The 14455-nt window shown below is 43.6% G+C and overlaps 1 protein-coding gene across 3 annotated transcripts in view; it reads right to left on the bottom strand.

The window, feature by feature from the left end:
• LOC132403566 (golgin subfamily B member 1-like) overlaps positions 1-14455 on the bottom strand; it is a 206314-nt gene that overhangs the window by 155294 nt on the left and 36565 nt on the right. For 2 of the 3 annotated variants that reach the window (XM_059986962.1, XM_059986960.1), the window contains exons 2-3: positions 14064-14173; positions 12877-13029 (exon numbers count right to left, since the gene is read on the bottom strand). In XM_059986962.1, coding sequence (XP_059842945.1) covers positions 12877-13029; positions 14064-14165 — 255 coding nt within the window. In that variant the 5' untranslated portion in view covers positions 14166-14173. Of the gene's footprint in view, positions 1-12876; positions 13030-13905; positions 13962-14063; positions 14174-14455 lie in introns of those variants that run through there. The other variant, XM_059986961.1, reaches the window with a different exon arrangement.

The raw sequence follows: 14455 nt of genomic DNA, 5'->3' as shown, positions 1-14455 counted from the left end.
TACTCAATGGCGGTGCAGGCTCGAAGGGCCGAATAGCCTACTCCTGCACCTATTTTCTATGTTTCTATGGATCTGACTGTTCTTTTGTATTGAGATGTTAAAGGTTCAATCTGTCCTGCTGACTCCTTGTCTCACTTGCAGGATGTAACAATCTATACTCTTTTCTGATTACCTTTGTCTGATGTGATTAAGTGTTCTTTGTCAAGTATGCTTACTTTTGTTTTAGGTGATTAAGTGGCCTTTATCTTGGACTATCACTGTTGATGGCATTCGAGACAAAGATGGTATAAAAAACTCTGTATCTCTATCCTTAGATAGAGACTTCCAGTGTCTGACTCTCTGTGAGTGCAGATGGAATGTTCTCTCTCGTAGCTTGCTACTAATAAAGGCGGAAAAGAATCAACTGTGGTACTTGTTTCATTACATCGGGTTGATCACCGTTGACTAGGGCATTCTACAAGTATGTGAAGGGCAAGAGGATAAAACGTGAGAGAATAGGACCAATAAAGTGTTACAGTGGAAATGTGTGTATGGAACCAGAGGAGATGGTAGAGGTACTTAATGAATACTTTGCTTCAGTATTCACTATGGAAAAGGACCTTGGCGATTGTAGGGATGACTTGCAGTGGATTGAAAAGCTTGAACATGTAGATATTAAGAAAAAGGATGTGCTGGAGCTTTTGGAAACCACCAAGTTGGATAAGTCACCGGGACCAGATGGGATGTACCCAGGCTACTGTGGGAAGCAAGGGAGGAGATTGCTGAGCCTCTGGCGATGATCTTTGCATCATCAATGAGGACAGGAGAGGTTCCGGAGGATTACAGGGTTGCGGATGTGGCTCCCTTGTTCAAGAAAGGGAGTAGGGATAGCCCAGGAAATTATAGACCAGTGAGTCTTACTTCTGTGGTTGATTAGTTGATGGAGAAGATCCTGAGAGACAGGACATATGAACATTTGGAGAGGCATAATATGATTAGGAATAGTACTATCGCTTTGTCAAAGGCAGGTAGTGCCTTACGAGCCTGATTGAACTTTTTGAGGATGTGACTAAACACATTGATGAAGGTAGAGCAGTAGATGTAGTGTATATGGATTTCAGCAAGGCATTTGATAAGGCACCCCATGCCAGGCTTATTGAAAAACTAAAGAGGTATGGGATCCAAGGGGACACTGCTTTGTGAATCCAGAACTGGCTTGCCCACAGAAGGCAAAGAGTGGTTGTAGATGGGCCATGTTCTGCATGAGGGACAGTCATGAGTGGTGTGCCTCAGGAATCTGTTCTGGGACCCCTAATCTTCACGATTTTTATAAATGACCTGGATGAAGAAGTAGAGGGATGGGTTAGTAAATTTGCAGATAACACAAAGGTTGGAGGTGTTGTGGATAGTGTGGAGGGCTGTCATGAGGTTACTGCAGGACTGGGCTGAAAAGTGGCAGTTGGAGTTCAACCCAGATAAGTGTGAGGTGGTTCATACTGGTAGGTCAAATATGAGGACAAAATATGGTATTTATGGTAAGACTCTTGGCAGTGTGGAGGATCAGAGGGATCTTGGGGTCCAAGTCAAAAGGACACACAAAGCTGCTGCACAGGTTGACTCTGGTTAAGAAAGTAAATGGTGCATTGGCCTTCATCAGTCAAGGGACTAAGTTTAGGAGCCAAGAGGTAATGTTGCAGCCATATAGGACCCTGGTCAGACCCCACTTGGAGTACTGTGCTCAGTTCTGGTCTACTCACTACACAAAGGATATGGAAAGCATAGAAAGGGTGCAGAGGATATTTACAAGGATGTTGCCTGGATTGGGGAGCATGCCTTATGTGAATAGGTGGAGTGAACTCAGTCTTTTGTCCTTGAAGTGATGGAGAATGAGAGGTGACTTGATAGATGTGTAGAAGATGATGAGAGGTATTGATCTTATGGATAGTCAGAGGCTTTTTCCCAGGGCTCAACTGGCTAGCACGAGAGGGCACAGTTTTAAGGTGCATGGAAGAAGGTACAGAGGAGATGTCAGGGGTTAGTGTTTTTTTATATAACGCAGAGAGTGGTGAGTGCGTGGAATGGGCTGCCGGCAACGGTGGTGGAGGCAGATATGATAGGGTCTTTTAAGAGACGCCTGGACAGGTACACGGAGCTCAGAAAAATAGAGGGCAATGGGTAACCCTAGGTAATTTCTAAGGTAAGGGCATGTTTTGCACAGCTTTGTAGGCCAAAGGGCCTGTATTGTGCTGTAGGTTTTCTATGTTTTAGAGCAAAAATTAATATGAATTTGGAGGATTGGGTAGCTTTTAAAAACCTAGAGAAGGCAACGGAAAAAGTCATTAAGAAGGTAAAGATTCAATATGAAAGTAAGCTAGCCAATAATATTAAACAGGATACCAAAAGTTTCTTCAGGTAGAGGCAAGAGTAGATACCAGTGGAAAACGATACTGGAGTGATGGTAATGGGGGATAATGAATTAGCAGCAAACTGAATAAGTATTTTGCATCAGTCTTCACTGAGGAAGACACTAGTGTTATGGTGGAAAATCCTGGTGTCAGGGGGCATGAAGTGTGTGAAGTTACGGTAACTAGGAGAGAAGATTCTTGGGAAACCAATGGTCTGAAGACAGATAAGTCACCTGGACCAGATAGCGTACATCCCAGAATTCTACGAGGTGGTTAAAGAGATCATGGAGGCATTAGAAATGACTGTTTAAGAATCAAATAATTCTGGAAGACTGGCCTATAGTTTGCTTTCTTGTGCCTCTCTCCCTTCTTGAACGGTGGAGAGACATTTGCAATTTTCCAGTTAGTCTGACCTCAGTGGTTGGAAAGATGTTAGAATCGGTTATTAAGGATGAGGTCTCAGGGTACTTAAAAAAACATAGAAAACATAGAAAACCTACAGCACAATACAGGGCCTTTGGCCCACGAAGTTGTGCCAAACATGTCCCTACCTTAGAAATTACTAGGCTTACCTACAGCCCTCTAATTTTCTAAGCTCCACGTACCTATCCAAAAGTCTCTTAAAAGAGCTGATCATATCTACCTCCTCCACCCTCAGCGGCAGCCCATTCCACACACTCACCACTCTCTATGTAAAAAACTTACCCCTGACATCTCCTCTATACCTACTTCCAACCACCTTAAAACTGTGTCCTCTCGTGATACTCATTTCAGCCCTGGGAAAAAGCCACTGACTATCCACATGATCAATGCCTCTCATCATCTTATACACCCCTATCTGGTCACCTCTCATCTTCCGTCACTCCCAAGGAGAAAATGCCAAGCTCTCTACCTATTCTCATAAGGCATGCTCCCCAATCCAAACAACATCCTTGTAAATCTCCTCTGCACCCTTTCTATAGTTTCCACGTCCTTCCTGTAGTGAGGTGACCAGAAAAGAGTGGGGTCTGACCATGGTCCCATACAGGTATAACATTACCTCTCAGCTCTTGAACTCAATCCCACAGTTGATGAAGGCCAATACGCCATATACCTTGTGAACCACATGTTCAATCTGCACATTAGCTTTCAGTGTCCTATGGAATCAGGAACCCTCTGATCCTCCAAGATCCCTCTGATCCTCCACACTGCCAAGAGTCTTAACATTAATACTATATTCTGCTATCATATTTGACCTACCAAAATGAATCACTTCAAACTTATCTGGGTTGAACTCCATCTGCCACTTCGCAGCCCATTTTTGCAAACTATCGATGTTCCGCTGTAAACTCTAACAGCCCTCCATACTCTCAAAATCACCCCCAACCTTTGTGTCATCAGCAAATTTAATAACCCATCCCTCCACGTCCTCATTCAGGTCATTTACAAAACTCACAAAAAGAAGGGGTCCCAGAATAGCTGTCTACAACCACTATTTGCCTTCTGTGAGCAAGTTAATTCTATATCCAAAAGCAAGGTCCCCTTGGATCCCATGACACCTTACTTTTTCAATAAGCCTTGCATGGGGTACCTTATCAAATGCCTTGCTGAAGTGCATATACACTACATCTACTGCTTTACCTTCAAAAAGGTGTTTAGTCACACCCTCAAAACTTCAATCAGGCTTATAAGGGTCAGATACTAGATACAAGGGTCAGTACCCTTGTGGCTGTCCCCCTTAACAATAAGTACTTCTGTTTGAGTACCATTGGAGAGGACGGCCTCCCGGGAGGAAGCAACAGTGGCCGCCCCTCTGGCACAGAGTCTGGCCATGTGGCACAGAAGGGTAGGGAAAGGAAGATGGCACAAGGAATAGGGGACTCTATAGTTACGGGGTCAGACAGGCAATTCTGTGGATGCAGGAAAGAAACACGGGGACAGAGAAATGGGTCACAGTCAGGCGAGGGAAGGGGAAGAGTCAGGTACTAGAGGGTACCCCAGTGGCTGTACCCCTTGACAATAAGTACTCCTTTTTGAATACTGTTGGGGGGAACAGCCTACCTGGAGGAAGCGACAGTGGCCATGCCTCTGGCACAGAGTCTGGCCCTGTGGCTCAGAAGGGTAGGGAAAGGAAGAGGAAGGCAGTAGTGATAGGGGACTCTATATATAGTCAGGGGATCAGACAGGCAATTCTGTGGACGCAGGAATGAAAATCGGATGGTAGTTTGCCTCCCAGGTGCCAGGGTCCGGGATGTTTCTGATCGCGTCCCAGATATCCTGCGGTGGGAGAGAGAACAGTCAGAGGTTGTGGTACATATTGGTACCAATGACATAGGTAGGAAAAGGGAAGAGGTCCTGAAAGAAGACTACAGGGGGTTAGGAAGGAAGTTGAAAAGCAGGACCTCAAAGGTAGTAATCTCGGGATTACTGCCTGTGCCACGCAACAGTGAGAATAGGAACAGAATGAGGTGGAGGATAAATGCATGGCTGAGGGATTGGAGCAGGGAGAATGGATTCAGATTTCTGGATCACTGGGACCTCTTTTGGGGCTGGTGTGATCTGTACAAAAAGGACAGGTTGCACTTGAATCCCAGGGGGACCAATATACTGATGGGCAGGTTTGATAGAGCTGTTGGGGAGGATTTAAACTAGTTTGGCAGGGGGGTGGGAATCAGAATGTGAGTGTAGGGATTAAGGTAGAAGGACAAGGGCATGACGCTAAGAGTCCTGAGTTGATGAAGGACAGGCAGGGGAAAGAACATGATTGTAGACAGTTAAAGGGGTTGAAATGTGTCTATTTCAATGCTAGGAGTATTAGGAACAAGGAGGATGAATTTACACCATGGATTCGTATGTGGAACTACAATGTTGTGGCCGTTACAGAAACTTGGTTGGAGGAAGGGCAGGATTGGATGATGCAGATCCTGGGGTTCAGGTGTTTTAAAAGGAATAGGATGGGAGGTAGAAAAGAGGGGGGGAGTGGCATTGCTGGTCAGGGGTAGTATCACGGCTATAGAAAGGGAGGACACTGCAGAAGGATTGTCCATGGAGTCAGTCTGGGTGGAAGTCAGAAATAGGAAGGGATCAATCACTGTGCTGGGAGTAGTCTATAGGCCCCCAAATAGCCCTCAGGACACCAAGGAGCAGATAAGCAGGCAGATTTTAGAATGGTGCAGGAAATACAGGGTAGTAGTTATGGGTGATTTCAACTTCCCTCATATTGACTGGCACCTCCTGAGTGCAAGGGGGATAGATAGGGCTGAATTTCTTAGGTGTGTTCAAGAAGGATTCCTGACACAGTATGTGGACCAGCCTACGAGAGGAGAGGCTATACTGGATCTAGTTCTGGGTAATGAACCTGGTCAGGTGACAGACCTCTTGGTGGGGGAGCATTTTGGTGAGAGTGACCATAACTCCCTTAGCTTCAGCATAGCTATGGAAAGGGATAAAATCAGACGAAATGGCAAAGTGCTTAACTGGGGAAGGGCTAACTTTGAAGGGATGAGGCCGAAACTAGCGAGAGTAAATTGGAAACAGATGTTCAAAAGGTTAGGGCACAGAAGAAATGTGGGAGAAGTTTAGGGACCACTTGAGCTGGGTTCAGGATAGGTTTGTCCCACTGAGGCAAGAAAAAATAGTAGGAAAAGGCAACCGTGGCTGACGAAACATATGAGGCAACGCGTCAAGAGGAAAAAGGAAGCATATGTTAGATATAAGAAGCAGGAAGTAGGAGGGGCTTATGAGAAATATAGGGTAGCCAGGAAGGAGCTAAAGAAAGGACTTGGGAGAGCTGGAAGGGGACATTGGCACGTAGGATTAAGGAGAACCCCAAGGCGTTCTATGCGTATGTGAAAAATAGGAGGATGACGAGAACGAAGGTGGGACCGCTAAAGGATAAAGAGGGCAACATGTGCTTGGAGGTGGAGGAGGCTGGGGAGGTCCTAAATGAATACTTTGCTTCAGTATTTACAAATGAAAAGGATCTTGATCAGGATGAGGTCGAAGTAGAGCGGGCCTGTGTGCTGGACAATGTGGAGATTAAGGAAGATGGATCTTCTTAAAAACATTAAGATAGATAAATCCCCAGGGCCGGATATGATACACCCCAGGTTGTTGTGGGAATTGAGAGAGGAGATCGCTGGAGCATTAGCTATGATCTTTGAATCCTCTTTAGCTGCAGGGGAAGTGCCGGAGGATTGGAGAATGGCAAATGTAGTTCCTTTGTTTAAAAAAAAGTAATAGGGAGAAACCTGGGAACTATAGACCGCTGAGTCTTACGTCGGTGGTATGCAAACTACTGGAAAGGATTCTTAAGAATAGGATCTATGAGCATAAAGAGAAGTACAGTCTACTCATGGATAGTCAACATGGCTTTGTGAAGAGAAGATCATGCCTCACGAGCCTGATTGAGTTTTTTGAAGAGGTAACAAAAGAAATTGATGAGGGTAGGGCAGTGGATGTGGTCTACATGGACTTTAGCAAAGCACTTGACAAAGTCCCTCATGAGAGACTCATCCAGAAAGTCAAGAAGCATGGGATAAGTGGATCCTTGGCTGTTTGGATAAAAAATTGGCTTAAAGGAAGAAAGCAGAGGGTAGTTGTGGAAGGAAAGTATTTTGCCTGGAGGTCGGTGACTATTGGAGTGCCGCAGGGATCTGTCCTGGGACCCCTGTTATCTGTGATTTTTATAAATGACCTGGATGTAGAGGTGGAAGGATGGGTGAGTAAGTTTGCAGATGACACGAAGATTGGAGAAGTTGTGGATGGAGCTGTAGGTGGTCGAAGGTTACAAGAGGATATAGACAGGCTGCACAGTTGGGCAGAAAAATGGCAGATGGAGTTCAATCTGGACAAGTGTGAGATGATGCATTTTGGAAGGACAAACCAGAAAACTGAGTACAGGATTAATGGTCAGTTACTTAAGAGTGTGGATAAACAAAGGGACCTTGGGGTTCAAATCCATACATCCCTCAAGGTCGCTGCACAGGTTAATAGGGTAGTTAAGAAGGCCTATGGGATGCCAGGCTTCATTAACAGGGGGATTGAGTTCAAGAGTACAGAGGTCATGCTGCAACTCTACAAATCTCTGGTGAGACGCACTTAAGAGTATTGTGTTCATTTCTGGTCACCTCATTATTGGAAGGATGTGGAAGCTATGGAGAGGGTGCAGAGGAGATTTACCAGGATGTTGCCTGTTTTGGAGAACAGGTCATATGAAGCAAGGTTAGCAGAGCTGGGACTTTTCTCTTTGGAGCGTAGAAGAATGAGAGGGAACTTGATAGAGGTCTACAAGATTATGAGAGGCATAGATAGGGTGGATAGTCAGTATCTGTTTCCCAGGGCACCAACAGCAAACACCAGAGGGCATATGTACAAAATTAAGAGAGGGAAGGTTAGGGGAGACATCAGGGTAAGTTTTTTTCACACAGAGGGTTGTGAGTGCCCGGAATGACTTGCCAGGGATGGTGGTGGTGGCTAAAACAATAGGGGTATTTAAGAGACTCTTGGACAGGCACATGGATGAAAGAAAAATGGAGGGTTATGGGGTAGTGTGGGTTTAGTACTTTTTTTTAAGGATTATATCGGTCGGCACAACATGGGTGGGCTGAAGGGCCTGTACTGTGCTGTAGTATTCTATGGTTCTAAGACTTAACCAACTTGATGCTTTTCTAAAGCACCAACACATCCTCTTTCTTAATGTCTATATGCCCAAGTGTTTCTGTTCGCTGTAAGGCATCCCTACAATTGCCAAGGTTCTTTTCTGTAGTGAATACTGAAACAAAGTATTAATTAAGTACCCCAGCTACCTCCCCTGGTTCCATACACTTTTCCACTGTCACGCTTGATTGGTCCTATGCTCTTAGGTCTTATCCTCTTGCTCTTCACATTTTTGTAGAATGCTTTGGTGTTCCTTAATCCTGCTCACCAAGGCTTCTCTGGTCCCCTACTGGCTGTCCCAATTTCATTCTTAAGCTCCTTCCTTCTAGCCTTATAATTTTCTAGATCACTATCATCACTGAGTTTTTTTAAACCTTTCATAAGCTTTTCTTTTCTTCTTGACTAGATTTTTAACAGCCTTTATAGACCATGGTTCCTGTACCATGGATCTTTTCCCTGCATTCATTGAAACGTACCTATGCAGAATGCCAAGCAAATATCCCCTGAACATATGCCACATTTCTGCCGTACATTTAGCTGAGAAAATCTGTTCCCAATTCATGCTTCCAAGTTCCTGCCTGACAGCTTCGTATTTCTCCTTTCTCCAAATAAACGTTTTCCTAACTTGTCTGTTCCTATATCTCTCCAATGCTATGGGAAAGGAGATGGAATTGTGACCATCTCCAAAAAATGTTCTCCCACTGAGAGACCTGACTCCTGACTAGGTTCATTTCCCAATACTAGATCAAGTACAGCCTCTCCTCCTGTCAGCTCATTTACAAAATTGTGTCAGGAAGCCTCCTTGAACACACCGAACAAACTCCACTCCATCTAAACCCCTTGCTCTAGGGAGATGCCAATCAATACCAGAGAAATTAAAATCTCCTATCACAACAACCCTGTTATTATTGCATCGTTCCAGAATCTGTCTCCGCATCTGATCTTTGATGTCACTGTTACTATTGGGTAGTCTATAAAAAACACCCAGTAGTTATTCACCCCTTCCTGTTTCTAACTTCCACCCACATAGAATCAGTGGACAAACCCTCCAAGACTTCCTCCTTTTCTGCAGCATGACACCACCTCTGATCAGCAGTGTCGCATCCCCACCTCTTTTGCCTCCCTCCCTGTCCTTTCTGAAACATCTAAAGCCTGGCACTCTAAGTAGCCATTCCTGCCCCTGAGCCATCCAAGTCTCTGTAATGGTCACAAAATCATAGCTCCAAGTACTGATCCATGCTCTAAGCTCATCCACTTTGTTCATGATACTCATCTGCTTTGTTCATTACATGTCAACGATTGGATGATGGAATTGATGACTTCGTTGCAAAGTTCACAGAAGATATGAAAACAGGTGGAAGGGCAGTAGTTTTGAGGAAGTCGAGTGGCTATAGAAGGACAGACAGATTAGGAGAATGGGCAAATAAATGGCAGATGGAATACAGTGTCGGGAAGTGTATGGTCATGTACTTTGGCAGAGGTAAAGAAAGGACTGTTTTCTAAGTGGAGAGAAAATACAAAAACTGAGGCGCAAAGGGACTTGGCAGACCTTGTGTAGGATTCCCTAAAGGTTAATTTGCAGGTTGAGTCTGGGGTGAGGAAAGCAAATGCAATGTTAGCATTTATTTCAAGAAGACTGGAATATAAAACAAAGGATGTAATTTATAAAGCACTGACGAGGCCCCACTTAGAGTATTATGAGCAGTTTTGGTCCCCTTATCTTAGAAAAGATGTGCTGAAACTGGAAAGGTTCAAACGAGGTTCACGAAAATTATTCCAGGATTGAATGGCATGTCATATGAATCGTGCTTGATGGCTCTGGGTCTGTATTCACTAGAATTCAAAAAAATGAGGGGAGACCTCAATGGAACCTATCAAATGGTGAAAGGTCTTGATAGAGTGGATGTAGAGAGGATTCTTCCTATCGTGGGTGAGTCTAAGACCAGAGGATACAGCCTCAAAATAGAGGGGCATCCTTTTAGAATGGAGATGAGGAGGAATTCCTTTAGCCAGAGAGTGGTGAATCTGTGGAACTCTTTGCCACAGACAGCTGAGAAGGCCAAGTTTTAAATCTATATTTAAGGCAAAGGTTGATAGATACTTGATTTATCGGGGCATGAAGGGATACAGGAGGAAGGCAGGAGATTAAGGCTGAGAGAGAGAGAAAAAAATCAGTCAGCCATGATGAAATGGCAGAGCAGACTTGATGGGCCAAATAGCCTAATTCTGTTCCTATATCTTATAGTCTTTCCATAACCTTTCATTCTCTGATGTTCCAAGAATCAATTAAACTCAGCCTTAAATCCAATGACCTGGGCTCCACAGCTACCTGTAACAATTATACAGTTTCACCACCCTCTGGCTATAGAAATTCCTCATCTCCAATCTAAATGGACGTCTCTATTCTGAGAATGTGCCCTCTGGTCCTAGACTCCCCTTCTTAGGAAATATTTTCTCCATATCCACTCAATGCCTTTCAACATTTAATCAGTTTCAATGATATTCCACAACCCCCCCCCCCCACATGATAAGCCTTTCATTCCCTCTCCAATGTCAGAACATCCTTTCTTAGACAAGAGGCCCAAAACTGTACATAACACTCCAAATGAGGCCTCACCAGTACCTTATAAAGCCTCAGATCACACCCTTGTTTTTTATCCTAGTCCTCTTGAAATGAATGTTAACATCCCATTGCTTTCCTCACCACCAACTCAACCTTCAAATTAACCTTTAGGGAACCCTACATGAGGTCTCCAAAGTCCCTTTGTACTTCAGATTTGTGAATTTTCTCTGTGTTTATAGTCTACGTTTTGTATTCCAGCTACCAAAATGCATAACCATCAACTTCCAAATACTGCAATTCCATCTGCCACTTCTTTGCTCATACACCTGATTTGTCCAAGTCCTTCTGCAGCCTCCCCTGCTTCCTCAACACCATTTGCCTCTCCGCTAATCTTTGTATTGTCCACAAACTCAACCACAAAGCCATCAATTCCATCATCCAAATCATTCACATACAATGTTAAAAGAAGTGATTCCTATCTCCCTTCAAACTTGTAGCCCACAGCCTGGCTACTGTTCAGAGGCTTGTATACAACTCCGACTAGGGTTTTATTACTCTTGCAGTTCCTTATCTCCACCCACAACAATTCTACATCTTCTGACCCAATGTCACCTCTTTCTAAGGATTTGATTCCATCTTTTATCAACAAAACCACACCACCTCCTCTGCCTCCCTGTCTGTACTTAGGATACAACGTGTATCCTTGGATTTTAGCCTCCCATTTATCTTATGGAGAGCATCATTTTATTTTGTATCTAGGTAACCTCCAACTTGATGGCATGAACATCAACCTCTCAAATTTCCAGTAACTGCACCTCCATCCCTTTCCTTCACCATTCCCCATTCCTGTTTTCCTCTCTCAGCTTATGATCTTACCTGCCCATCAACTCCCTCTAGTGCTCTTTCCCCCTTCCATTTCTTCCATGGACTTGTGTCCTCTCCTATCAGATTCCTCCATCTCCAGCCCTTTATCTCTTTCACCAATCATCAGCTCTTTACTTCAACCGCCCCACCCCTCCAGTTCCTGGTTTCACCCAACACCTGCCACCTTACCCTTCTTCTTTCCTTCCCCCCACCTTTTTAGTCTGACTTCTTCCCCTTTCCTTTCCAATCCTGATGTATGGTCTCAACCTGAAAAGTCCACTGTTTAGTCTTTTCCACAGATGATGCCTTACCTGCTGAGTTCCTCCAGTATTTTGCGTGTTGCTTTGGATTTCCCGTATCTGCAGATTTTCTCTTGTTTGTGAACCTCCTAACTACAATCTTCTTTCAGCTGTGACTTAGTGATCCCTACAACATTATACTTGCCAATCTCCAAATGTGCTACAAGATCATCTACCTTATTCTGTATACTGGATCCATTCAAATAGCACACTCTCAGTCATGTGTTTGTCACCCTTTTCAATTTTGTCCCCATTATATTGCAACTAATCCCACTGACTGCAATTTTGCTCTATCATCTACTGCTCCTTCCTGACAGTCTCACTGGACACTACTTTTGCTGGTATACCAACTGCCCCATTCTCAGCCCTATCATTCAGTTTCCCATCCTGCGCCAAATTAGTTTAAACCTCCCCAACAGTTCTAGCAAACCTGCCCACAAGAACATTTGTCCCTCTCAGGTTCAGGTGTAATCCGTCTCTTTTGTATGGGTCATACCTTCCCCAGAAGAGATCCCAATAAAGTGGCCCAGTCAGTGGCCACATTATAATATAGAAGTGGAACCCATTGTGGTCTTCAGCTGCTGTGGCCCATCACTTCAAGGTTCGACCCATGTGCATTCAGAGATGCTCTTCTGTACAACACTGTTGTTATGCATGGCTATTTGAGTTGCAGCTGCCTCTATGTCAGCTTGGACCATCTGGCCATTCTCCTCCGACCTCTCTGATTAACAAGGTGCTTTCACCTACAAGGTGCCGTTCACTCAATGGTTTACTGGTTATCACACCATTTTCTGTACATTCTAGAGACTGCTGTCAGCAGGAGATCAGCAGTTTGACATACTCAAACCACCTGTCTGGCACCTACAATTGTAGTGACTTAGATCATATTTCTTCCTTCTTGTGCTGTTTGGTCTACACAACTGAATCCTTTGATCACATCTGCATGCTTTTATGCATTCAGTTCCTGCTACATGAGTGGCTGACTAGATATTTGCAGTAATGAACAGGTGTATAGGTTTACCTAAAATAGTGACTGGGTAAAAGAGGGCAAGAATGCAATGCAATGGATATGTTGGTGTGCCAAAAGTTGTAACTCCAGGCCAAATCAGAAATAAATACCATAACATACCTTTAATTGAACATCTTTACTTTGAAGTTGAAAGTCTTTCTCACGTACAAGTTCCTTGAGTTGAATGACTAACTGCTCTGTATGTGCAAGACGCTCCATCACATCTTCTGATACCTCACCACCGGTCTCCATCTCAGACTGGTGACTGGTCGCCTACATAACACAAATCCATAGCTCAAAATGGGAATAGGTCAAACCAGCAATTAGTACACGGGTGTAGCCTATTGGACAAATGTTTAATACTCCTCTTACTTCCCTGTGTACACAGTAATATTAGAAAAATAGCACACAAATTGCAGTAGTGAAGCAAATAAGCACAGTTGGACTTCTGCATTAGTTCCCCAGTTTTAACTTTTAATTCCTTTAGTGGCCTCAAGCCTTTCCAGTTTGGAACATATTTACTGATTAAGCATCCACAGACCTGAGGGATAAAGAATCTGAATATTCATAACTCCCAGTTATAAAATTTTCAACCTATTGGTTAATTTGTCATCTTGAGATCATGATCCTAGTTTTTTTTTAATAAAGGAAATTGCCTCTCAGTATCCACAGTCAAATATGCTTCAAAATGAACTTTCAATCTGCAGAACGCCAAAGAATATAGTCCATTTTACATAACTTCTCCCCACTGCATTGCCATTTGTTCACAGAATCTGATGCACCCTTGTAAAGTAAATGGTTATTCATTTCAGACAGCAATTTGCTAAGCCCACACAGGTGGAAATTTAATGAAAAACTTTTGCTTAGTGAGCATACACTTTCATCACGACCCCCTTACCCTTTTATAGTCCCTAATAATACCCTTTACACCCATCAGTGTCCTGTATGTGATACGAACAAAGAGGATATTGTTCACTTATATTAACATTCCTCCTCACCTCCAGGGCAACATCTCTCACTGGTAACTCAAAGAAACTTTGAAAACTGTTACCTCATTTCCAGAGATAACTTAACCCGTGCATACATCTCTATTAATTCTATTCAAAGAGGATAATCACTGCTCCAGTATATTCTGATTATATACATTACCTCAATATTACTTATGACATAGGCAGAGTCGGAGAAGCCTCCTCCTGAAACAGATCCTTAAAACAAAAGAAAAATTTGCAGCAGAAAGTATTCTAGAGATATTACACCTAATTCATACAAGCGACTACCTCTAACATTATTGCTAGACTCAGACTCACTGTTCTTTGGGAGGCATTAATCTCATTTCCACTATCTTCACCAGACAGGTCTTGCAGCACAGTATTGACTCCTTTTGCCAAGTCTGACAGGCGACTCAACATGGTGGGAGCTGCACGAGAAGCAAAAAAACAAAATGTTAGGTCGTTCCTCAAGGCAAATAATGTAGGGAGCAAATAATGATGTACCAGGAAGCCATGTTTCAGGTAAAAGAGAGTAGTGCAAAAAACACAGGAGAAGAATATTTGGGTTTTTATGCCTGTTCCATCACTAAATAAGATCACAGCCAATTCTTTTTCCCCTCCACTAGGACTATAATCCCTTGAATCCCTTAATGCTTTGCATCACATTGTTGTGTGCTTGTACATACTCTTTCCACAGTACTATCAGCTAA

The sequence above is a fragment of the Hypanus sabinus genome, chromosome 13, assembly GCF_030144855.1.
Source record: "Hypanus sabinus isolate sHypSab1 chromosome 13, sHypSab1.hap1, whole genome shotgun sequence".
NCBI lineage: Eukaryota > Metazoa > Chordata > Chondrichthyes > Myliobatiformes > Dasyatidae > Hypanus > Hypanus sabinus.
This window is presented reverse-complemented; position numbering and strand designations above follow the sequence as displayed.